General features: G+C 43.7%; 3 protein-coding genes across 5 annotated transcripts in view; 1 reads left to right on the top strand and 2 right to left on the bottom strand.

The window, feature by feature from the left end:
* The window catches only part of fam193b (family with sequence similarity 193 member B), a 42,547-nt gene extending 30,484 nt beyond the window's left edge, over window positions 1-12,063 (bottom strand). The window contains exons 1-4 of the mRNA XM_015971753.3: window positions 11,766-12,063; window positions 10,022-10,300; window positions 6,331-6,517; window positions 2,728-2,949 (exon numbers count right to left, since the gene is read on the bottom strand). Of these exons, the coding sequence (XP_015827239.3) occupies window positions 2,728-2,949; window positions 6,331-6,517; window positions 10,022-10,300; window positions 11,766-11,927 (850 nt within the window). The 5' untranslated portion in view covers window positions 11,928-12,063. The remainder of the gene's footprint in view (window positions 1-2,727; window positions 2,950-6,330; window positions 6,518-10,021; window positions 10,301-11,765) is intronic.
* An 811-nt stretch (window positions 12,064-12,874) lies between these two features.
* On the top strand, window positions 12,875-15,437 carry mxd3 (MAX dimerization protein 3). 2 transcript variants are annotated; one of them, XM_015972086.3, is made up of 6 exons: window positions 12,875-13,076; window positions 13,667-13,766; window positions 13,902-13,931; window positions 14,015-14,129; window positions 14,872-15,037; window positions 15,109-15,437. In XM_015972086.3, exons 1-6 carry the CDS (start codon window positions 13,007-13,009, stop codon window positions 15,225-15,227), a joined length of 600 nt encoding a protein of 199 aa, XP_015827572.1. In that variant the 5' UTR covers window positions 12,875-13,006; the 3' UTR covers window positions 15,228-15,437. The 2 variants fall into 2 exon arrangements, with proteins under 2 accessions (XP_015827572.1, XP_054594909.1); XM_054738934.2 differs by lacking the exon at window positions 12,875-13,076 and adding an exon at window positions 13,455-13,586.
* A 715-nt stretch (window positions 15,438-16,152) lies between these two features.
* On the bottom strand, window positions 16,153-24,645 carry prelid1a (PRELI domain containing 1a). 2 transcript variants are annotated; one of them, XM_015971874.3, is made up of 6 exons: window positions 24,532-24,645; window positions 24,050-24,170; window positions 20,892-21,117; window positions 20,683-20,796; window positions 19,735-19,813; window positions 16,153-16,803 (listed from the first exon to the last, which is right to left on the bottom strand). In XM_015971874.3, the coding sequence occupies exons 2-6, from the start codon at window positions 24,139-24,141 to the stop codon at window positions 16,682-16,684; spliced, it is 633 nt and encodes a 210-aa protein (XP_015827360.1). In that variant the 5' UTR covers window positions 24,142-24,170; window positions 24,532-24,645; the 3' UTR covers window positions 16,153-16,681. The 2 variants fall into 2 exon arrangements, with proteins under 2 accessions (XP_015827360.1, XP_015827449.1); XM_015971963.3 differs by lacking the exon at window positions 24,532-24,645 and adding an exon at window positions 24,281-24,417.
* Window positions 24,646-25,355: the final 710 nt, after the last annotated feature.

Here is a 25,355-nt window from a genome sequence, read left to right as displayed (position 1 = left end):
GACAGCTTCAATAGGAGGCTTGTGCATGAGGCGCACGCATGCTGTACGTGCACACTCCTTAATGAAAATAACAGCTGAGACAGTCCCTTGTGTGTGTGTGTGTGTGTGTGTGTGTGTGTGTGTGTGTGTGTGTGTGGCCCGGAGGACAGAGGACAGGAGAATGCGCAGCTAATTAATTAAATAATGTGGTTCTGTACCTTTCTCTTCAGCACAGCCGACAAAGGTTTAAGATGGGTCAGTTCTCCTGCATGCTCAGATCATTCCCTTCCCTTGCTTGAAAAATTCTTCCAAAATGAAAGTTGAACCCACATCTTTTTTATCTGTGAATGCAATGCCATTCGGCGAGTCTCAAATAAAAATTTGAGCATCTTACTGTAAAAAAAAGTGTATCATTAATGTAAAAAATGAAACTAAAATAACTATGATCACAACCAGAATCGAACCCGGGTCTTCTGCACGAAAGCCCGAAGTCTTACTAGGCAAGCTAAAGCGCCAGTGGCGTCTTCTGTATCTGTAACATTTATATCCTTGATGACAGCTGAAACAACGTTCAAAGAACGGTTCGGAGGGCTATGCCTGAGCGTGAACGTGCACAGAGTCCGAAATAAATTTTTTTACTCACCGGCCAAGTTTGCTGGTAGATGATGAAAATCTACCGGCCAAGCATATTTTTTACCGGCCAAAGTTCTAAATGATTTAGATCTACCTAAAGCACGTTATTCTATATTATGTTGATTCCAAACATAGTGACAAAATAATTAAAACATCAATTAATAAGAAAAACAACTCTTTTGTCATTTTTACTATTTATTTTTTTTATTTTTAGAGATGTTTTTATGAACTCTTTCATTGAAATCTAGTCAGACTCCTTGTTTTCTCTGTCCATGAAGTCTGGCCTCCTGCTTCTGACACTGTCTTTGTGCCAAAGCATTACAGCCTCATTTGGGTCATAGTCCTTGATCTCTGGAGAACACAGCTGCACCATGAGAATATCTGAAAGTGTGTCAGGGCTAGGGTTGTCACGGTAACCGGTGTAGCGGTAAACCCCGGTAAAGAAGTTGACAATAATAACCGTCTTGTTTTTAAAAAATATATATTATCTCGGTGGATTACCGTGGCTGCGGTGTAGGCGCAGTGACCCTTACCAGCCACCGTATCATCTGCTGAAGTTGCCGGTGGCACATGCGCACTTTGTTGTTTACGACCAAAACTTTCTTGAAGCTAAAGCTGAAATAATGGCCAAAGGAGGAGACGGCAGCGCTCAGGCCATTTATTATCACTCAAAGAAGACAAAGTTGGAAGTATGGGCATTTTTTGGATATTTGAAGAATGCCGAGGGACAGTTGATAGAAGACGGCTATCCTGTTTGCAGCACGTGCAGAAAAAGTGTCTGTGAAAGGCAGCAACGCTTCAAATCTCATGACACATCTGCGTGGCCATCATAATGTAGCCATTGTCTCACGACTCCGCCATCTCCAGTTCGCCACTTTTCACAAAATCTTCGGGTTGCCACTGGTCCTGGTGGTTATTCTTCCAGTTTGACGAGTTTTCTTTTGGAAGGCTGGCTGACTCCAGTTAAAAACCACCACATTTCACCGCTAGTTTTAACACGAAGCTAACTGCTAACTTGATAAACTGCCTGAATGGGATAGACGGAGTTGGATGCGGCGTTCACGTTTCGCGTATGTTTGTGTACGTTGCATGCAGGCGGGAGGAGTATCAGAAATCCATGGAAGATGACTGATAAACACAACTAATTTGGTGCAAATATTTGCTTGCTATGTGGCAGATAGAGCTCAAAAATTTATTCGCCAAAAGGAGCAATTTGCTCACATTTGGCGAGTGTTAATTTTAGACCCTGAATGCGCATGAAGCAGCCTGCTCGACCCGAGCAACTCTCTTTTTCTGTGATTTTACAGAAAAACAGGCAATCACAGTAAAAATGCCAGGGCTCATTCTACAGGACCAGGGCACTGCAGGACAATGTATGAAGAAGAAATGTATTATTTCTATACATGTTTTGGCTGTCAGACTTCCATAATGACCCTTTAAGTAAATAAATATAATAATAACAATAATAATCATATAATAAATCTCACAACACAGCAAAAACATATGATAATGCAGTTTCTATTGATATTCTATTGCTCTTCTGAAACTGCTTGCACATCGTTATTGTTTTAAGTTTGTTTTATTCAACAAAGTTCAGTAAATATTAAGAGATTTATTGACTTATTAAATTTAAACTGCACACAGTGTGTGTTCAGTTGTGTGCTGCTAGAACGTGTGTGTGTGTACACACACACACACACACACGTACGTTTTAGCCATCGGCAACAAAATTCTGTAAAAATCTGCATCAGCTAAAAAAAGGTTAGGGATGCACAAGGCTCGACCTGCACCTGTAGCATCACAATGACTTATTAGCTAGAGAACATCCACAGTAAATGAAGACTTAATAAAGCTATTGATGATGAAGGGTGGTGGTCGAGGGGACCTGTAACTTTTCCTCCACTTCAAGTGCGGTACATTACAGTTTATATGTGACGGTGCGGATTGCGGTTGCCTGAAGCTGCAGTTTCAATCCTAAAACGATAGGTCCTAATTTCCATCTTGAGTACCTGGTTACTGATGTTAACTAAATAAGCCAGATGATGTTGTTTACATGGTTTCCTTCAGACATATCAGAGATCTGTTTAAAGTAAAAAGAACAGGGAAGATAATGACCTGGTGGGGTTGGTCGACGACACATGGTCTTGAAGTGCTTGGGAGTGGTCTTACAAAGGTCTGCAGAGGTAGACAGAGAGTTCCCAGTGGAGGAAGATCCACTGGAATTCTGGGACGACGGGTGACTGTAGGGACAGGCTTTGGGTCCCGACGTTTTCGCAGATTTCCCAGGCGCTTCATGAAGTCCTCTTTTCTCATGACAGGTCATTCCACCTGTGCTACCTGTAGACGGAGACATTTAAAACCGGATAAAATGTATTTTTCACTTCTTAGAGTAAGGAACAAACATTAAAAACATCTACAACCTAAATAATTATGCCTTTTGTTGAGTCAAAACAAGGATGGCTGCTTTGACTTTTTCTATGGTCTGGTTTAAAACCGAATTTCAAATTTACACATAAGGCTGGGCGATATGGACCAAAACTTCTATCTCAATATCTTTTAGCTGAATTCCGATAAACATCTCGATATTTTTCTTTCTGTAAAATATTTACAAGTTAACACCCTCCAAACAGTCTTGACAAATGTCTTTGGTATGTTCTTACTGGGTCTGGTTTCTAATTCCATTTTTGGTTCTTTTTAAAACACAGGAAAGGTTTTCTCTTTACCTTGCTGACAGTTTCGTTTGCCGACTGCAAAACGTCCTCAGAGCTGACGCTGATGGTGGTGTCACTTCCTACTCTGAGGATGTTTTGCAGTCGGCAAACGAAACTGTCAGCAAGGTAAAGAGAAAACCTTTCCTGTGTTTTAAAAAGAACCAAAAATGGAGTCTTGACAAATGGTATACATAAATTCATCAGCAGAATAAACGCACAACATGTATTGATTCTTGTCAAACATTAACCCTAATGCCCATTCTCTGTCAGTACGAGCATGAGCCGGTAAAGCTGTCTGATAACACCGGTAGGTCTATATCTTTGTGTTCCGCATGGTTCGTTTTTATACTGTACTTGTAACTGTTCTTAATGTAAACTGGACCTCGAGTCTCCATCCATCTCAGTTGAGAGCTTGACATGTCTAAAATGTTCCACAGGTAGGGTTGGGCATCGAGCATCGACTGGAACCGGTTCCAACTGTTAGTTTTTCCCGGAATTGTTCAAAGTTTTTTATTTCGATTCCTAGAATGTCGACCGGAAGAGGAATCCGCGGCCGATCTCCGGGAAAATTAAACGTGATCTGCAAATTATGATCAATGCTTTCAGAGCTGATCACACCAGCTGTCTGTGTGCATTCATGGTGTTATTCTTTTTAGGGAGCCTAGGTCACGCCCATCTACTTCCGGACCACGGGTCCCCGGAAGAACAAAAAAAAAATGAATGCAAGTCAACGGGGCTAAAAACATTATTTTCTAATTCAGTTTGTTTTGTGCCATGGATTTCACATATGATGTCCGTGAATTTTAAAGACAAATTTTGAAAACAAGAACACACTTATTTTCGAACGGGGAAAACTCTATTTTAGGTTTTGTGTGACAATAAGTCCAGGACCACAAATGCGCATCACCAAAGTGACGTCATCAAACCAGACAGAAAAAAACAGGGAAATGGCTATAAGTTCAGCGAACTTCAAACCCCTCCTTCAGGAGAAAAGAACCACCATAAATCTGGTTATGTGGCAAGTAGCAGCTACGATAGGGGACAGGAGATTATGGGGTGATGTGCCGATTTCTGGTGTGTAGTCATGTTAATTATGAACTTTTACAAGTTGATAAATCTTAAAGTACGTGACAGGCGTCGTCAAAACACCCATCAATACTTTTCATTTAAACTGCAGTACAACATATGCGTGATCCAGGGCGTAAGGCAAAACGGATTAGAAAAAAGCTATTTTAGCCCCGTTGACTAGCATTCATTGTTTCGTTCTTCCGGGGGCCCATGAGCCGACCGGTAAGGGAGGAGACTTATGTCCAATCCAACTACTCACATTTGCACCCTTGCGCCCTTCATTTCCATGTTCCCGGCCAGGGGTGCGAGTGTGTAGGGTGTCCCAATTCTCAAATGTGGAAGTTGACCACGCCCCCATTGCACCCTAATCTGCACTTCACCCAAGTCCGCAGCGATGCGGATCTCGGGCAAGGGTATTACCCACAAGTCATTGCTGCAGGAGAAAAGGCTCAAGTTCCTTTTCTCAAAATGTTTTTTCTAATGAAATTAGTTCATTTTAGGACGATTAGTTGATGCTCTGAATGTTTTAGACAAATCAGCAATAAAGTTAAATTTATTTCAAATAATTGCTTTGTTGTTTGTTTGAAAGTTGTTAATAAAGGTTTTCGAAAAAAGTTTCAAAGCGACCAGCATCACAGCATGCGTTGCGATCGATGACGCGATGCTCCCTGTCTCAGTTCGGCAATTATTTGCTTGTGTACTACGCACTCGAAGCCTACTGCGCACTTTCTCCAAGTGCGCTTTGCTGAAGACCGCAGGGCACTGTGTGAGTACTGGGATTGGGCCTTAGGCTCCCTATAAGGGCCAACATGGCAGCTTGACTAGTTATATAAAGTTCTCTTGTTTGAAATGATAAACATATGGATATATTGCCCAGCCCTATTTACACAGCAGGGCAGCCTAAAGCAAACCTTGAGGTCAGAAGTTTTTCTTTGGGAAATAAACTGCAACAAAAAAGAATTTGCACATTCTAGAAGGTGGTGCATCATATTGATGCTTCCATTTTCTCTCCTGGAATCACCCCAAAATTCCACAACCTCCGCTCCGCTCCACTCCGGTCCGCCCCCGCCTTCCGCTGCCGCTCGCTTCCGAACTCAATTTTTACTGGTACCCGCTCTACAACGGCTCCGCTCCGGTGCGGAGACCTGAGGTGCGCAAACAGGCATGCGCGGGATTTTCGAGATCTTGCGATACAGTCCGAGCAATAAACGCGGAAGTTAGATCCAAACACCCGTTGTGTGGGAGAAGCATCGAAATGAACTGTTTAATCTGCCCATCATTTGTGTAGAGATCAGCAGTGTTTGGATCAACAAAGTGTGACTACTTTGATAGTAGAAACTGTATTTATGGCTTATTTTTGTGCATTTAAACTTCAGCCGCCATTGATGGTTGTTAAAAGTTGTTAAACCTGTGCATATGAAACAAAAAACGCTTTTTGTTTATTGATTTATTGTGAAATAACGGAAGTTGTGCTTGCTCCCTTTCCTGTTGGGCGGTTGTGATTCCTGTCCATTGACTGCGGAGATGCTCCAGCATCCGGCAAAAATAGGATCGATTCTATTTTTGCCGGATGGCGGAACAGCGCACTGCCGGAGCACGGCCGCAGTAGTGGAACAGCTCTGATTGACTACAACGGGACCGATTTTGCTGCGGAGTTCGTGCCGGAGCGGAGCAGAGGTAGTGGAATTTTGGGGTCAGGATACATCACTAATTTGAATGTTAGCCAAACCAGAAGCAAACACAGGCCTACTAGTTAGGTCTACTTCATAACTTGACATGGGTCAAAAAATAACTGAAGATAAACTTGAAGCTGAGCCACATTTCACACTCACACCTTTTAAAGGATGAATCTGCTCCCAACAGCCTAGAACATAATACAGCTCAGTGATCATTTCAGAGGACATCGTCTCAAGTGTCATTTCATTGTATGATAACACACCTTGCTGCGAGTGTGAAGATGCGTTGTGGTTGCAGTGCTCCCCTCCGTTGGCGTGGGCCGAGTTCCAGAGGCCTGACAGTTTGTGAGCTGACAGGAAGGAACTGGGGTCCCAGTCCACAGTGCTTTGCTCCGGGTAACCGTTCCCACAGCTTTGGGACTTACAAGAGGAAGAGTGTGACAATGGTACCTGGATTGATGGGAAGAAAAGAAAATTAAGCAATTAGTTAATCATCTGGCTGTTTTGTTGGCCTGTATGCTGGCAGCAGCTGTACCCTACAGGTGTCCAACAAGCTGGGGCAAAACATCTTGTAAATGCATTAACCCATTTGAAGTGTGAGAAACGTACTTTTACAATGTCCTGGTAAACATCATTTGTTTTCTTTATTTAAAGTTTAACATTTAAAGGTGCATTACGTAAGAATGACATCCTGTGGTCAAATTTTCTAACTGTAGTCCATTCTCTAAACAAAACATCTCTTTCTCACTCCCATCCATGTGCTTCACGTCGGCTGTTGCCAGTTACGGATCAGCGTCAGAAGATTCTAGATGGCAAACGAAGACGACTCATTCACAGTAAGCTGATACAGTGCTCAGCATAAATGAGTACACCTCCTTTAAAAAGTATGAATTGAATCAGTAGCTCACTGACCAAAAGAACAATTTCCAGATTTTTCACCAGGCTGGGTTTTATTGAACACTTGTTTAACTCCATACCATGAAAGTAAGGTTAATGATATAACTTGGATCACAAAATCTTCAGTTTCACTAAAACTGGTCGAAGCCAAAATAAATACACCCCACAACAAAAACTGCTACATCTAGTATTTTGTATGACCACCGTGATTTTCAAGGACAGCACCAAGTCTCCTAGGCGTGGAATGAACAAGTTGGCGACATATTGCAACATCTATCTTTTTCCATTCTACAAGAAGAACCTCTTCTAGAGCCTGGATGCTGGATGGAGAGTGGTGCTCAACTTGCTGCTGCAGAATTCCCCACAGGTGTTGGACTGGGTTCACATCAGGAGACATATTTGGTCGTTCAGTCACCTTCATCCTGTTCTTCAGAAGTGCAACAGCAGCTTTAGATGTGTGTTTTGGATCATTGTCATGTTGGAAAAGTGCACGACGACCGAGTGCACAAAGTGATGGCAGCATCTTCTCCTTCAGTATAGAGCAGTACATTGTTGAGTTCATGCAGGGTATCTGCAGGTTTAAGGGAGCCAAATTTAAGACTTTTAAAGACATTTTTAAGGCCACTCTGACCAAATTTAAGCTATTTAAAAAATTAAATTCAAGCTATAATTTCCAGCTATTGCCTGGAACCGGTGCTAACCACATCGCGAACGTGGGATTAGCCATCCAGTTAGCATTAAACTTCCCCATGGCGCAAGCTCCCACTAGCTTAACCAGCTAATGTGCTCATCTAAAAATAGCCCCCTTTCACAACCAGCTGAATGTGTACGGTTCCGCTTACGCCAACATCGTACACAAAAAATGCTGAACACTAACTAGAAATTCATGAAATTTTTATAGAAATAAAATAATCTTGTTTAGTGGGTCTTTGGTAATTTAAGACCTTTGGAAACTGCATTTAAGGATTATTTGTCATTTTTAAGGATTTTTAAGGCCTTAAATTTTGAAAAGCAAATTTAAGACGTTTTAAGACTTTTTAAGGACCCGCGGATACCCTGTCATGATACCGTCAATGAAATGCAGCTCCCCAACACCAGCAGCACTCATGCAGCCCACATAAATACACTACCACCACCGTGTTTCACTGTAGGCACCATGCAGTTCTCTTTAAAATCCTCACCTTTACGACGCCATACAACACAGTTGTCAAACTCAGGCCCTCGGGCCAAATTTGGCCCGCAAGATCAAATATCAGATGTATTTGAAAACTGGCCCACTGGCTGGTTTTGCTGTCAACGACTACAAATCCAGTAGTGCTTTGCGCCGTTAGCGCATCAGTTGAAGCACCCCCTCCTTTCTGTTTACAGTCATAAGCATCCATGCTACTATCAGCTTCAGCAGCATTACTCTTCTCAGTCTTGGACAAACTGAAAACACTCAGCGCCAAGTTTCCTCAACAATTTGCAGACTTTGAAGCCCAGAAATGAAGATTCCAACCGCTCAGTTATCCGTTTGCAGCCGACAGAGAAAGCTCACCAACCAACCTCCTGACGGAGCTGTTTTAACTCCAGTGTAGCGACACGCTCAAGTCAGAGTATGACTCTGTGTCAGCTGCAAGTTTTATCTTTCCTCCCCGACGCAAATGACTCAACTGTGTGGTCAAGCTGCTCAAATGCTCTCCATGTTCAGCTGCACACATATCTATGTGAGCAACTGTTGTCTGTGATAAAGATGAACAGAACAACACCGGAGTCTCACTGATGAACTCCTTCCTCGGCTCACAGCCCAACCCCAGAGGTGCAGGTGTCTGGCTGGAACAGGTGAGTGTCACAGTCAATCAGAGTGGAGCCAACTGAGCTTGATTTATGTGGTTCTAAGCATTTTTTCTGCCCGGTGTGAATTTGAGTTCGACACCCCCGCCATACAGTTTTGAAACCATTAGTTCCAAGAACAGTGATCTTTGTCTCATCACTCCAGAGTATAGAGTTCCAGTAGGCTTCATCTCTTTCAGCATGGGCCCGAGCAAATCCTAGGTGTGCTTTTTTGTGCATGGGCTTTAGGAGAGGCTTCCGTTGTGGACGATACCCATGCATGCCATTCCTCTGCAGTGTGCTCTGTATGACGTCACGGGAAACGGTCACTCCAGCTTGGCTTTCTGCTGCTTTAGCTAACTGCAGTGAACTTGCAGGGTGATTTTCTTCAGCCCTCCTCATCAGAAGACGCTCCTGTCCAGATGTTAACTTCCATGGACGGCCTGGACGTCTCTGTAAGATGGCTGCACTTCCATCTTTCTAAAATTTTTGGATGACTTTTGCTACATTAGTTTGACTGATATGTAAAGCTGTGCTGATCTTCTTGTAGCCCTCACCTTTGTTATGTAAAGAAATGATTTCCTTTCTCAGATTTTGTGACATTTCTCCTCCATGTTGAGCCGTTGCTGACTGCATGAAATGGGAAGGACTTTTCTTTAAGTAATGCCCTTTTATAGTCACCTGTCTGCTGGCCACCTCTTAAATGAATCATTAGACTCACCCGTGGTTGGATGCCCGTTAAAATTTAGAATTTTGTAGTCTTAAGTGTGGTTTTTCTCCTAAGACTATAATTGGGGTGTACTCATTTTTACAACTTGGGCTTGAATAGATTTGTTAGAAAAATCACTTTTTGTGTGTGAAAATGAACAAATCTTGTTTGCAATCAACGGCCCACATTTGTGAGAGTATCCTGTTGTATGGTATCTCATAGAAAACGTTTGTTCTGAAAGTATGTCACAAAAGTGAGAACACTCTGCATTTTGTAAATATTTTCCTATATCTTTTCATGGGACAGCAATGAAGACATGACACTTGTAGTCAGCGTACAGCCGGTGTAACAGTGAAAATCTGTTGTCCCCTCAATATAAATCAAAAACATATCTTACTAAATCAATGTTCCCTGTAGTCTTGTTTAAACAAATACTTAAAAAGAATTAAAACATTTTCTGTGCAGGATTTACGCTACATCAGTTTTCCATTTCCAACAGAAACAACATTAAGCCAAACTGTTTGAGTCACATGTACCAATGTCTGCTGCTCCTGCGTGCTCCTCCTCTCCTCCTCCTCCACGCTCTTGCAGCAACTCTGACAGATCCACAGAGGCACCTCTCCGAGCAGGGACTGGGACAGCGACGGCACCGCGTCGGCCAGCTTCCGACCCGGCGCCTCCCGCAATAAGGCCTGGGAAAGTGCGGGCACGGCGTCAGCCAGCTTCGTCCCGTGACCCGCGGGAATCCCGTTCACTGAACCCGCTCCCCAGTCCTTGAATTCTCGGTGGCACAGGAGACAGCAGGTGTGCATGGGCTAGATGGAAAGGGAGAACAGAGCTGTGATCTTTTTCATTTATATATATTTAAAAAAATGATTTGATGCATCTTCTTTACTCGTTCCACTAACCAGAATTCGGTTTAGGGAATTGGTTCAGCAAGCCAATGATTTAAGAGTCTGCTTTCCTACCAGTCACTGATGTTTTAATATAATTATCCTGCTTCTTAAATGCAACTGCAAACAGCAGGTAGCAAGCAGTGGTCAGCAATATTAGTTTAAAAACACACGTCTTTGAATGCCACAATATGCAGCACTTAAGGGTCAACACTGAAAAGCTTGATCAGGCTGTTTTTGGCACTGCTTTATAAAGAAAAGTGGCTGTAAGAATAAACAACAAGGACAATGAGACAAGTATCTAATGTATCAGACACCAGCCAGCATCTATTTTAATCATGATGCCCAACATCACAAGTTTGTCTGGAGGGGTGTTGTGTCGGTAGTGCGTCAGAATTTTCACTAGCAACCAATTATTTTAGGACTGGTAAACCAAATCATTTGCCAGTGGACTTCTATTTTGTTTGGTTTTTCAACATAAAAGTATGCGATAGTGTGAAAATAAAGTGTGTGTGTGTGTGTGTGTGTGTGTTTTAGCCATACTGTTCTCTTAAAGCCCTGCAGGCTGAAGAAGGGGCTGAATTAAAAATGATGTAGACGGGTTTAAACGACCCTGGGATCACCAGTCAACTAAAACAGGTAAACAGAAACCAATTACAGCTGATCCTTTTATGTGTGTAAACACCGATTCACGGGTTTATCAGGAATACGCGAGTAAAAGCAGGTAAGATGTGCCAGATGCGAGTGATAAAAGCCGAGCATCAACCCTGCAGATGTTAATCGCGGGAGTGAGGTTAGCTCCTGCTTATTTAACACCAGCCTCTCAATGTCAACGATACAGATTTCATTATGCATCATAAGCTGGTGAGCGTTAGCACTGAAACTTTCTGACATTAGCTCCTCACTCAGAGCCTGGTCAAACACAAACATGGCAGACTTATGAGAATTAGCCCACGGATCATTAACCTGGTGTGTGTTTCAGCTGCTTGAGGAGCCGTTTAGCCTCTAGCCTGTGCTGGCTGAGCGGTCCTGTACATTCGTGGATGAAGCACGTTTGCAGCACATTCATTAGCCTTGTGGCTAACGCTAGCAGGGCGGATGAAGAGTTGTAAGGCTGCAAACGGGACGACCTGTCCGAGGTACAATGTCACCTGTAAGGTGTTGGAGATGGGCTTCAGCACCCATGGGTTCGCTTTGTTAAGTGGAGCTTTTTATTTATGTAAATGGATATCAAATGACACGAAAATCTATTCACAAGTATGGAATAGCTTCCAACTACCGAACATAGTGTCCGTTACATAAAAGCGCAGCGCTTAGACTAGCAGTGGCGCTAAAAATCAAGGCTAACTAGCCTACTTAGATGCGGTGACTGGTTGCTGCTAGCTACCTGGTTCGCCCTGGTGTTGGACAGCCTATCCAGCCCAGCATCTCCGCCGCCACCGCCAGCTGCATCGCCGGGAGAGACAGGGCTCTTCGCTGCGCTCTGCTGCTGTCCAGGCACAAGCTCTTTCTGGGCGACCGTTTGCTGCTTGCTTTTCTTCCTTGCCATTACGTCGGTGTTAACGATGCGCTTTGGACAAGTTTGCACCAGTTTCGGTAATTTAACTAGCACACTTTCGTTTCTTCTCGGACCTGAAAATGTTCTCTATCTCCTCCAGTGAAGACAACAGTGAATATGGCGGAGGACTGGCACACTCGGAGGTTCAGAGGTTAAAGATACTACTGGCAGAGAGGCTTCACTCCGCTACCGAGAGCTCGGTAACAGTGTCCATTCAGGCGGCGAAGCCATGTACCGCCATCTTTAGTAGGGGCAAAGATCCCTTTCTGTTTTGTAGAAGTAGATCATATATAAACATTTTTATGTTTCGACTTGTGTATTTATATATATATACTTTATCAGGATGATGTCCTATTTAAATCGGTGTTAGTGATTTGTCATTATTTCTTCAAAATAAATTAGAACATGTCTTTTGAGGGACCGTGGCAAAATGCAAATAAATAAATAAAAACCCAGGTATTCAGTTGGGTATTTTCGTTCATGTCTTAAGTTTTGGAGCCATTTTATGACTCAAAGATCAGAGTTATATGGCTTAAAATAATAAAGAGAAAGTGGCTAGAAGACTGGAATCTAATAGCCAATTCCAAAGCGTAGAGACGTATTAATCAAGTCCTCGTCTCCCTCATAACAATGTACATAAATGCTGGATGACCCAAGACTTTTGCACAGAAGAACTAGTAGACCTTTGAGAGGGGAGTGGTTGTGTGGATGTATTTTGACCCCTTTAAGTACCTTTGGAAATTTTATGCACTGCAACACAATGGGCCGCTCATTCAAATAAGTAAATTCCTAATCGACCCAATAAAACATTTAAGAATAATAATATTAGGCATATAAACTGTGCGCGCACAATTTTATTTCAAAGCCATTCAGTCACACGAGACTAGAATATAACCTCGGGATTTATCCGAGCCTACGTGCGGTACGTGAACGTAGCGCCATTGTCAGTTCTGTACGCTGAAGACGTAGCATACACACAGCTCTTCATCTGGTTTGGCTGTTATTGCTTGTTCCACTTTAGTTTGTTTACCTGAGTTTTTTTTTTAATTTTCAAAATTGAAAACATAAAAATGGAAGGAAACTTTTGCAACATCCAGGTGCTTCTTCGAGCTGCTGAATTTCTGGAAAGGAGAGAGCGGGGTACGTGTTTTACGTCACCTTTCAGCCTATGGGTAGTTACTGGGTTATCACGAAAACAACAAACACGAACCAGCTGTAAATGTGAACGCGGTTTATTATTCCGGTGATGTGACTGTTTACATGTGACCGGGATTTGAGCTGGAGCTCATGTTTGTTGGTGTTTGCCTTTTGACTCAGTGACCTACATACCGGTGGCATCTTTGTTAGTGGAAGGCGCCAATCTGCGCCAGTTTGAAAATGAATCCGGGCGGCGCTGAGCGGTCTTCGTTAGGCTGAATGAAACTAAGGCTGAAACGGACCTTTAGTACAAGCTGCATCGCTGACAGACCGCGTAGAGTCCATGTTAGCCACTTTTAGTTTATCAGGCTCGAAGTTACAGTTTAAATAAAGCGGGGAGCTGGTAGGTGATGGCGCCAAAACCCAAAAGTAAACGTCCAGCCGGTGACGGATGACCTGTTTCCACCCGTATTACGTCCATTGTATTCATGTGTACTCGACCTCAGATTGTTGGTACGATGCAAAGCTATTTTTAACATCGTGAACCAGCTGCGTCTGACTCAGCTGTGATGGCTGTTTCTCCCCCCGTGCAGAAGCAGAACACGGATATGCTTCGGCCCTGCCTTTCAGTCCAAGCGACTCCGATAAGAGAAGCAAGCAGAAGAGCAGGAGGATATGTGCTGGTGGCAACAGGTGAACACATTATATAACAGATAACTGACAAGAGGGTGTGTCAGCTTTTAGGTCTGAACTCCCCCTTCAGGCACTGTGCCTGAGTTTTTCATTACTGCTGTTGTCTCTGACCAAGGTTCTTATTGTCATCTGCAGGTCGGTTCACAATGAGCTGGAGAAAAACAGGTAATCAGAAAAATGAGATGCCGGCACTTGTTTGTAGAAGATGTTGTTATTGTTCAGTGAGTTTGATGATGTGTTGTTTGCAGGCGAGCTCAGCTGAGGCATTATCTGGAGCAGCTGAAGAAGCAGGTTCCTGTGTCATCAGACTCCTCCAGGAACACCACGCTCAACCTGCTGAGACAAGCTCAGCTTCACATAAAGGTACACGTGAAGCTCAGATCTGGTGGGAATGTTTTGAATGGCGTAGATCTCGGTTTGGAGAAAGAGGGATTCATTCTGGGTCAGGTGGTCAGGTTAGGGCCTGAGGTAGCTAGCGCTGCAAGTAACCACAACAGATAACCACGTAATGTGATGTTTATTGTGGTGTAAAGTTTATAAAATGTCATGTTGGTATTCACTGCTATCAGACCTTTGAGATGAGTTATTTCAAGACTACAGAACCACTTTGTAGCTAGCACCCTTCAGACTAGCTACAGACCCTCCACAAACTAGTCACCTGCAGCTGGTACCAACAGTCACTTTCAACGATCTAATCTCAAGTTTAGCCACTCTTTTAGCGCTGCTAAGTCGCAAGAATAAGAATGATGGGAAACAAATTTTACGAACCAGTGTGTGTGTGTGTGTGTGGCCTCTTACTGAGAAGGTGGATGTGTAGGAACTTAATGCAGATCTGAGGAGTCTGCATCTTTTCCAGAGAGCAGCAGTGAGAACAGATGATGTCAAAGGTCAGTAGAGTCCTTTAGTGTTTGCAGAAATGTAGTCTTGGTTGTGCTTAGCCAGCCTGTCACCTGCTGCAGACCCTTTCTGTCCTCTGAGGTTGACACCACAGCAGAGGCAGATCGGTCAACGTGAACATGAAGGTCTTCGCCCCCTTAACCCGCGTGAAGATGGTTCTGTACACGTTTGCTCATCTGTTTCTGCCTTTCCGTTTGCCTGGTTTCAGAAACTTCAAGAGCAGGACGAGCGCGCAGAGAAGCTGAAAGGTCACCTACGCTGGCAGCAGAGGGAGCTGCGGGTTCGGTTGGAGCAGCTGCAGAGAGGGACAGAGAGGATGAGGAACAACAGCCAGGGGTCCACCATGTCCTCCGAGAGGTCGGACTCCGACAGAGGTGGGTCTCAGCTCAACCTTGCTACTTGGTGGAAGGTCCTTTCTCATGCTATTTACTTATTACTGTAACAGAGGACGTGGAGGTTGATGTGGAGAGCATCGTGTTCGACTGCGTGGATTCTGACGGGCTGAGCTTTGCACACACGGATGTAGACCACTGTTACTCCAGCATGGACAGAGCCTGGCTATGACTCCAGGGAAAAGACGATGTGTTTGTTTAGCCAGGAGGAGGAAACGGGAAGAGGAGAAAAACATTCCAAAAACAGAGGACGAAGGACGAGATGAAGATGTTACTGTACAACTAAACTCTCTAGTTTTTAATGATCTAAATGAGAACAGGTGTATTTGAACTGAACGGGGAAGGATGTTACATTATGAAAATGCTTCCATCAACACGTGATGTCATTTCCTCACAACCATCAGGTGTTTTACCTTCCAGTGATTCATTGTTTAACAGGAACAAAACGAGGGCTTTTATACAAGAATCTGAACTCATCCAGTATGCCTGCTAAACTCTGCCTTAAAGCTATTTAGCTGTTTTAGTCCAGCTTCTCCTTCAGCACCAAATTTACAAATGGTTGCATGCACTTAGACATTAATCTGCGCTACATTGTTTTGTTTCATTCGTGGTTTAAGCTCTTCAGTTGCATGCAAAGTCTACTCGTTGCACTCGTTTTGGGTTAAAACTTAATTAGTCCAACGCATCAGAACCAGGTCCGTAGCTACGGTGTGAGCATTAAAGTCTGTTCGATCAACTGGTACAAATATTCACGTTTCTGCAATTTTGATTAATATTTTTTCTGAGGTCTAAAATGTTAATTATATGTACAAAAAGTCTAGTCAGGCAGGTAATCTGTACTTTTAATGATCATGCAACCAGTGCTGTTTTACAAGTATCGTGCATTTTTGAAGGTGCTTTTCCCCCTTCACCTCTGTGTATATGCAAGATGCCTTATCATTAATATTCATGTCTCTCTGCCCAGTAATATTATGTAGCATTTTTGTACTGGTGTAAGCTTGTCTTTTTTAATATTATTTTAAACAAATAAATATTTTCTATATTTATGTGCACCAGTCTGTTTCAGCGCTTTACCGCCAGCTCGAAGTCAAAGTATCTGACATTTTATTAATTTTATTGAATGAACATGATGCTCCAGTTGCCTTCAGATTTATGCATCAAGGTGAAGATCAGGTGTAGACACTGGTTGGTACAGCAGCAGGAGTGAGGACTCGTTATGAAGCTGTGATCACTAAAAAGGAGCCTCCGTTAAGATGATCAGTCGGTAGAATAATTAACAGACAAAACGGCTTAAAAACAAGTAAAAAATAAACATTAATCAGGTATTTTGAAAACTGCAGCTAATGAACAGAAATCAGGAGGACCTTTAGAGTCTGACGCAGGTGGGTTTGAGGAACAGTTTAAGGAACACTTCCAGCGTTGGTTATTCTTATGGCACCAGGACCAAATCAGTTTTCCTAGTGAATAATAAAACCACGTAGTGATGTCATGAAGTCAGCGTGTCGTTATCAGGGAGGCTGAAACAGGCTCCTGAACCCAGCTCAGGCCTTTCATGGTCCACCCACCATCTTACTAATAACCCTGAGAGGCTGGTAAATCTGTCCCAGTGTCAAAGGTCGCGGCTCATCATACGTATTGTTTCTTGTGAGCGTGCGAGGCGAGGTCCTTTGCTTTTTCCTTAGCTGCCAGCGCTGTCTCTCTCGCTCGCTCCGTAGCCGTTTCTGCCAATGTTCTTGATGGAGTCTCACCTGCACAAACACAAATCACCACTCTCAGGTAAACACTCCCGCATGTTTAGCATCTTCCTCTTAAAACGATGCATGCCACGAAACTCTGAATGGTAACATGTCAAACAGCTGCCATGCTTCCCTGTTGCACCACACCTGATCTGAATGAAATGGTCACAGAAGCCATTCAGTCACCTAATCAGTAGGTTCAGGGAAACCAACAAGGCTGTCTGAAATCTAGCTATAGAAAATTCATCAAATGGTGCAGCTCTAAGCAGGGGGCATGAACCTATACAACATATCTGTGAAACACCATAATGCAGTCAAACGTGTGCCGACCGCATTTCAACTCTTAAAGAGCAAGTCACCCCCAAATCAACTTTTTTTTTTCTGATAAACTATAAATGCGTGTCTAATCATGCTACAGACACGTGTAGTCAATAGTTTAGCACGTTAGTGCATTTTAGTAAAAATTTAAATTTTCTGCCTAAAACTGTCAGTGTTGCGCCGTCATCAGGTAAAAACTGCACTGCAGTTGAATTCTGGTAGGGGGTGACTTGCTCTTTAACCCTTTGACGCATGATGGTCACTACAGTGGACAGGTACTCAAAATTGTTATTTATTTACTTTTGCTATTAAGAACAGCTGTTGAAGACTATTGCATTTGAGCCCTTCCATTTTGACTTCAGTAAGTCAAGCCAACATATTTCATGTTCAGAATGCACGCTGCCCACTGAGTTGGACATGTAATAAACTATGTGTAAATTAAATGTTACAAAAAATATGTAAATGTGAAATTTGTTTCATTCACACCTAAAGATGAATGAAAAAAGTTGTTTAAAAAAATCATGGTTGAAGATTTCATAATTCATGCATCAAAGGTTTAAATGTCTTCTGTCATTTTACAAAGCAAGTCACCCCTGCCAGAATCTTACTTTCCTCCCACTTCATGTCTGAAAAATGCAACAATGCTGTTGCCTAGCAGACCGAGAGGGCGGAGCTGCCAACTAATACACACACAGGCTCACAAAGACATTGTGACATCATAATGTACCAGCTAACATCATAGCGTACCTATTAGCCAATAGCGGTGGCAGATTTAAATTCAAATGCAGTGCAGAGTTTTTACCTGATGACGGCGCAACACTGACAGTTTTAGGCAGAAAATTTAGGCAGATCTGGACAAGTGGGGGAGTACAGGAAGGTGGAGAGTACAGTTTGTAAAGATGACTCTCCCTTGCCCTGTCTCCAACATCCTCCATCTAAAAGGCTAGGTTATCCCGAGTTATCTCTGTAGTTATGCTGCTATAGGCTTAGACTGCTGGAGGACATACTGTATTATTTCCTGCTATTTCAGCTGTTAAGTTTATTTAATTTTTCTCTAAGTGTTTTTCTCCCCAGAAGAAGCTACAACGATGTTCTGCTGAGCTGTGGTGGCCTCATGGAGGGGGCCATCGTCTAGCACACTGCTGCTAACCACTTAAACATTCTCCCTCTCCTGATAATAACTTTTTACTTTCCTTGACGTTGAATGTGCTACTGCTAGTTTACCTGTTTAATTATGGATTCACTAGGATAAATACAATAAAGTTTATCTCTCACCAAATAGAATATTTACTAAGAAATCACAATGTAACCATAGAAACATTACTTGGTACATATGCTGTGTGTGTGTGTGTCTGCTCCGTCTTCTCGATCCCCAGTGAGTCGTGGTGGATGGCTGCTTATACTGAGCCAGGATCCTCTGGAGGTTTCTTCCTGTTGAAAGGGAGTTTTCCTCTCCACTGTCACTGCATGCTTGTTTAGTATGAGGATTGCTGGAAAGACTCTGCTGGGTTCCTTATATAGGAAACTTTTTACTGATTGGCTTAATGAACTGACCTGTATTGCAATGTTTCCTTTTTGAAGGGACTTGAGACGACTCTTGTCGTGATTTGGCGCTATATAAATAAACTTGAATTGAATCGAATGTAGACAGATATCAGAACAACATTTTGAGTCTCATGGGTGTTTTGTGCATGTAGAAAAAGTTTCAGATGTTTGAGTTCAGCTCATGAAAAATGGGAGCAAAAATAAAAGTGTTGCATTTATATTTTTGTTCAGTGTATTTTAAATGGGTAAGACTTTAGCATAATGCTGGCCATTTCTTACCCCAAAAAAGTAAGAAAAACAAAACCAACAATTTTTAATTAAACTGTGTAAAAAAGAACAGTAAAATGGATAAAAAAGCATTTATGTTTCTAATATTAGGTTTTACCAAGGTTAAATACTGGAGGTGTTTACTCTGAGCTGGTGGAAATTGACATGTCCCAGAAGCGGCTTGCAGCAAAAATAGAACACGATCCTATCTTTAGCGATGCAGCGTGCCGCTTCTCGGACGCGCCTAAACGGATCCAGGGGGCAACAGGGGCGTGGTCAACTTCCGCACTTGAGGATCGGGACATCCTACACCAGGGTATTCAATTCAATTCAATCAGTAGGTGATAAACAGGCTTCTGCAGAGCCTGATGAGCTGCTGCACAGGTGATTCAACAGCTGAATCAAGTGTGTTGGAGCAGAGAAACCACTAAAATGTGCTGGAGACCAGCCCTCCAGGACCGGAATTGAATACCCTGGCTCTACACACTCACACCCCTGGCCTGCAACGCACAATTGAAGGGTGCAGGGGTGTAAATGCGAGTATTGGGAGTGGGCCATTGTGCTCAGCATGCCGTCTCCGTGACTGACGCACTAAAACAAATATGTTTGTGAGCAAAAGGAATCCCCTCTCTCTGACTGATTCTCATAAAGAGTGACTGAAACATAAATGAAACCAGTAGTTCAACTGGTGCAACCCACACACACACACACACACACACACACACACACACACACACACACACACACACACACACACACACACACACACACACACACACACACACACACACACACACACACACACAAACCTACCTTGCATTTTGGCGAGAACATACTCAAAGCCTTTCATTGTCTTTGTGACGCTTTTCTTGAACCTGGCCAGACCGAATTCCTGAAAAGTGAAGAAACGGTAAACCATTGTGGTTCATCCCATCACTTATGAAGCTTCCATCTGAATATTTGTTATTAACCAATCAGCACCACTGTTTGCCACATGGCTACAAGAAGTCAGCTGTTACATCTCAACACTATCATCACATTACAAACATTACAGGGTGACAGGCAGGTGGCGCTTACACGTTAGCGTCGGCACGGTCGGGCTGGATGGCGTGAGTTTGGTCTCGAGCGGGCGGTGTAGTGTTCACATATAAATCCGAGGGACTTCTCAGGAATGCGGAAACCCCCGAGCCTGTGGGCGGCGTTTAATACGAGCGGGAAAGTCTGCGGTGCCCTCCATAAGATAAACAAAGGCGGGCATGCTTTTGCAAGCTCTGAAACACATTATTTATTGGCTGTGTGTCCTCATAATCTTGTGCCACAAACACACACACACACACACACACACTGCTTTCTCCCCTGAGCAGCTGTCTGCTTGCCAGGGCAAGAGCTCCAATGCAGAGAAAACACACACACTCCTCTCCCGTTCCCACCGAGCGGCAGCTCCGTGCTACAGACAGAAGTTTACTCAGCAGCATCCATTATGAAAATGAATCAGCCCCCCCCACTGGCTCATTCTTCTAGCAGATCGGAGGCGGTAGGCGTCATTTTAGCCAGCCAGTCAGTCCGTTGTGTCGCCTCGGTCCCAGTCTGACCGCTGGGGAGAAGGTCTGGAAAAAAAAGTCGCCTCGGAGCCGAAAACACAAATCTGACCTGTGTGTGAAACCAAAGGGACCGAACCGATGCTAATGTGTAAGCGCCAGAGTCTCATTCATTCAGACACTCCACACAGCGGTCTCTCTCTCTCCTCTTTACTCTACTGACCTGGATAGCTCTGGTGAGGCCGTAGACACCAGAGGAGATCCAGGCTTCTCTTGTAACCTCAGTCCAGCTGCCATTCTCCGGGTTTATTTGGTACCGACACCTCTCCTCCACTGACTGCCATCACACAACACACAGCAAAGCAAACAACATGAGGCCATGATTTGATTCCCTACCACACAGAGAGCTGATCAACGAAAACACAAAGCTACCATAAGTCGAGCGTGGCTGATGTTCCACGTCAGCGTGGTCATAGTCTTTTTCTGAGGGTCCACGATGGAGTCCTCAATGATGTACGCCGAGCTGGCCATGTGCTTCGGAAGATACCGCTCCATCCAGCGTGGAGCGCGGCTGGTTTTGGTCATCAGACGTCTGGAAATTAGACAGTTGTTTGGGGTAACCTCCCGGAAAATGATGTCTTCTGTCAAGACGTGGTTACTGTGATTAAAATGAGAAAAATAAATAAATAAACATGGAGCACCACGAAAAGCTACAAGACTCAGACGTTAGGGCTGGACGATACAGAAAAAGAAGCTTAGCGATAATAAATAAATCATATTGATTCAATATTAATAATTACTGAAAATTATCTGAAAAATATAGAAAAAATTTTTAAGTGCAGCCCTGGCCATCTTAGGCCATTACTTTAAAACAAAGTTGGTTGCATCACCAGACTTGTTTTTTATCGATTCTCTGTTGCAAAACACCGTTGTTTGTTTGTTGTCAGATTTGTAAGAATGAAAATGTTGCCACACCGGTGAAGTGCTGCAACCTTTTTCCAGGACAGTTTCTTCCACCTCTCCTTGCTGCAGCAGCTTGTTTAAGTCACACTTAAGTTGTTTTTTTTTTGGGGGGGGGGGGGGGGGGGGGGCTTGAAGAAGAAAATATCATTTCTACAGCGCCTCTCATGATAAAAAAAATCACGAGGCGCTTCACAAAAACAAAAAATGTAAAAATATAAAAAAGCATTTAGAAAATGTTTAAAAATATATTTAAAATGAGCAAAAATAGGCAATTGGGATTTAAAAGAAAAAATGTTAAGAGAGAGAGTGAATAGGAAAGAGGGAAATCAGTGGATCCTGAGGAAGGTGGAATAGGTGGGGAGAGCAGAATAAAGAGAGAGTGGTGAAGAAGGTCATACAAAAGCCAGCTTGAACAAGTGAGTCTTCAGCTGCTTTTTAAAGGAGACCACTGAGTCCACTGATCTCAGGCTCAGGGGGAGAGAGTTCCAGAGTCTGGGGGCCACAGCAGCAAATGATCTGTCACCTTTGGTCTTTAGCCTGGTGCTGCACAACCAGTAGGCTTTGATCACTGGACCTCAGGGACCTGCTGGGGGTGTAGGGACTTAGAAGATCACCAATGTAAGATGGTGCTTGTCCATGTAAGGCCCTATAGACCAGAACCAGGATCTTGAAATGAACCCTGAAGTTGACTGGCAGCCAGTGAAGCTGGAGGAGAAGCGGGGTGATGTGGGTGTGTTTGGAGGACTTGGTCAGAAGCCGAGCACAGGCATTCTGAACCACCTGTAGACGGTTCAGGGAGGTTCTGCTCAGACACGTGAAAAGAGAGTTGCAGTAGTCTAAGCATGAGGAGATGAAGGTGTGGAGAACTGTCTCAAGTTCAGAGCGGGACAGAATGGGACTCAGCTTAGCAATGTTCCTGAGATGGAAGAAGGAAGAGCGAACAAGAGAACTGACATGAGAATCCAGGGTGAGAGCCGGGTGACGGAGCACGCTTGGGTCGGTGTTTTTGATAGGTTGGGTGTAAGTAATGACTCTAGTATGAAGCTAAACAGTTATAATGGAAAAATAAAACTTATTGAAGTTTTTATTGATCCACTTTTTTCCTATTGAACCACACATCTATTGATCAATATTTATCGTTATTGAATTACTGTCCAGCCCAATCAGACATATTACATTTATACACTGAACTAAATTATGAACACAAAACTTTTGTTTTTGCTCACCTTTTTCATGAGCTGAACTCAAAGATCTGAAACATTTTCTACAGACACAAAAGACACATTACTCTCAAGTGTTGTTCACAACTGTGTCTAAATCTGTGTTAGTGAGCACTTTGCTGAGATAATCCATGCCACCTCACAGGTGTGGCATATCAAGGTGCTGATTAGACAGCATGAGTATTGCACAGGTGTGCCTTAGACTGCCCACAATAGAAGGTCACAGTTGGATCACACAGCACAACGCCACAGATGTCATAACCTCTGAGGGAGCGTGTGATTGTCATGCTGACAGCAGGAATGTCCACCAGATCTGTTGTCCATGACATGAATGTTTATTTCTCCACCATACGACGTCTCCAAAGGCGCTTCTGAGAATTTGGCAGCAGATCAAACCGGCCTCACAGCAGTAGACCACGTGTAACCTCACCAGCCCAGGACCTCCACATCCATCATGTTTACCTCCGTGATCATCCGAGACCAGACACTCAGAGAGCCGCAGCAGCAATTAGCATTTTGATTTGCCCTACCAAGGAGGGAAGCTCATCTGCATGCTCGTCATCTTCATCCGGGTTTGTTATTGTAACCGGCTTGAGCAGGGATGGCGCCTGGCACGTTGCAGAGGTGTTCTGTTGATGGAGGAACCCTGGAGGAACCCTTTTCACAGGGCAGATGACAGACTGCAACGTCAACGTTGTGGATCGAGTGGCTCCTGGTGGTGATTGGGTTTTGGTATGGGCAGGTGTATGTTATGAACAACAAACACAGGTGCTTTTTTTGGTGGCCTTTTAATGTAGAAATACCGTGACGAGACCCTGAGGCCCATTGTTGTGCCGTTCGTCCACGACCACCACCTCATGTTGCAGCACGATAACGCACGGCTCCATATTTCAAGGATTCCTGGAAGCTGAAAACATCCCAGTTCTTGCACGGCCAGCAGACTCACCAGACATGTCACCCACTGAACACGTTTGTGATGCTCTCTGCGTATATGACGGCATGTTCCTGTTCCTGCCGATGTTCTGCAACTTCACACAGCTATTGGAGGAGTGGACCAACAGTCCACAGGTTACAATCAACCTGCTTAGCTCTATGAGACGGAGATGTGTTGAACTGCGTGAGGCAAATGGTGGCCACACCAGATACCGACCTAAATATAGAGGTTTCACACAGTGACGCATCACTTCTCCTTTTAGCACTGCAAGTGTATGTAAATAGGAGCTTTTAGTTGAAAATATCTTTACATTCACTCAATTTTAAGAATAACAGTTCAGAGCAATACACGTGTGTCCTTAAACACTTGTGGTCATAGTCCACCTAAACTCTCAAACTTCACATTTTAAAGGGAGTCATGATCTAAACCGCCTGCACACCGAAAGACGAGCTGATAAGCGACTCTGTTCTCACCTGTAAGGGTTGGGATAACGCTGCCAGAAAGCGATGCAAACTTGGTCCCACGTGCTTTTCAGCACACCTGTGCAGCTAAAATATTTCACCATTGTTCCCTTGGTTTGCTCTGGCGCGGAACCTGTCGAGCAACAGAGCAAACAGTGAAAACGTGCAGGACTCAGGAAGCTAGAGATAAGAGCAGGAGACAAACGTTGACACTAGTGAAACCTTTATAAACGTGTTTATTACCTTATAAACACAACGCGAGGACAGCAGGGATTACTGTCGGCTTTATTTCCTACCTACTGACACCAACTCAGGCGTAAAGCTTTAAGGTCAGCTGAACTCCGGAAAAAACTCTCTGTCACGTACACACGCGCCTAGCTTCCTTGTTAGCATGAAGCTAATCAAATGAATGAGACGTTGCGCTAAACAACTTAGTTTTCAGAAAACATCGGTAACTAAGTACACCAGCTCGTCACAGAAGCGGAAGTGCGTACCTGAATGTCAAAATATGCCTTTCATTCTCCTGCTGGGACAAAGTTCATAGCGTGGACACCACCAACATGTCATGCCCGAGGGATGCAGAGAGGTAAGGTCAGATAGTGACGTATCATCCGGTAGGCGGTGCAACTTTGACCACTTTACCACTTTGACCACTAGAGGGCAGCAACACATAGAGCCACGCTGCGTTGAAGTGCTTTTGAAACTGTTTGATGCGAGGCAGTAAATAATCTGTGAAACAACAAATAATTTCCTTTATTAATTTCTCTTTATCATTCTGACAAGCCTGACCCTTCGTCCTTATGCATTAATTAGACATTCACTCTCAGGTCTAATTGATCCAAAGCCAAGTGTAGCCTACCCTGATGGTAGGTAGCCCTGGTGCGAACGTTCATTTAAATCTACAGTCCATAAAAAAACATGCTTAAGCCATAAAATCAGCAGTGTGGGTGTCATGAAACAGTAATATGCTGTATAGGCTGTAGGTATTCACTTTGATGTCAAATGAATAAAACTGGGCAAGCTACACTTGTCATAAAGTCACTTGATGCAACCTGCTGGGTTCCTTATAGATGTGGCAGTGTGAGCGTCCTGTCACAGTGTCTTGACTGATCATGTGCCCTGGCTACTCAACCAAGGGGGGACGTCCCTTTGGCTGACTGGTTAGCACGCGTGACCCTCACCTGGGATCCTGGGGATCGAATACCGCCTGGGCCCTCGCTTCTCCACCTTGCCACATATAAGAAACATTTTACTGATTGGCTTAATGAACTGACCTGTATAGGAATGTTTGCAGTGTGAAGTGCCTTGAGACGACTCT

The sequence above is a fragment of the Nothobranchius furzeri genome, chromosome 1, assembly GCF_043380555.1.
Source record: "Nothobranchius furzeri strain GRZ-AD chromosome 1, NfurGRZ-RIMD1, whole genome shotgun sequence".
Lineage (NCBI taxonomy): Eukaryota > Metazoa > Chordata > Actinopteri > Cyprinodontiformes > Nothobranchiidae > Nothobranchius > Nothobranchius furzeri.
The sequence above is the reverse complement of the archived record's forward strand: the minus strand, read 5'-3'. Positions and strand labels throughout refer to the sequence as shown.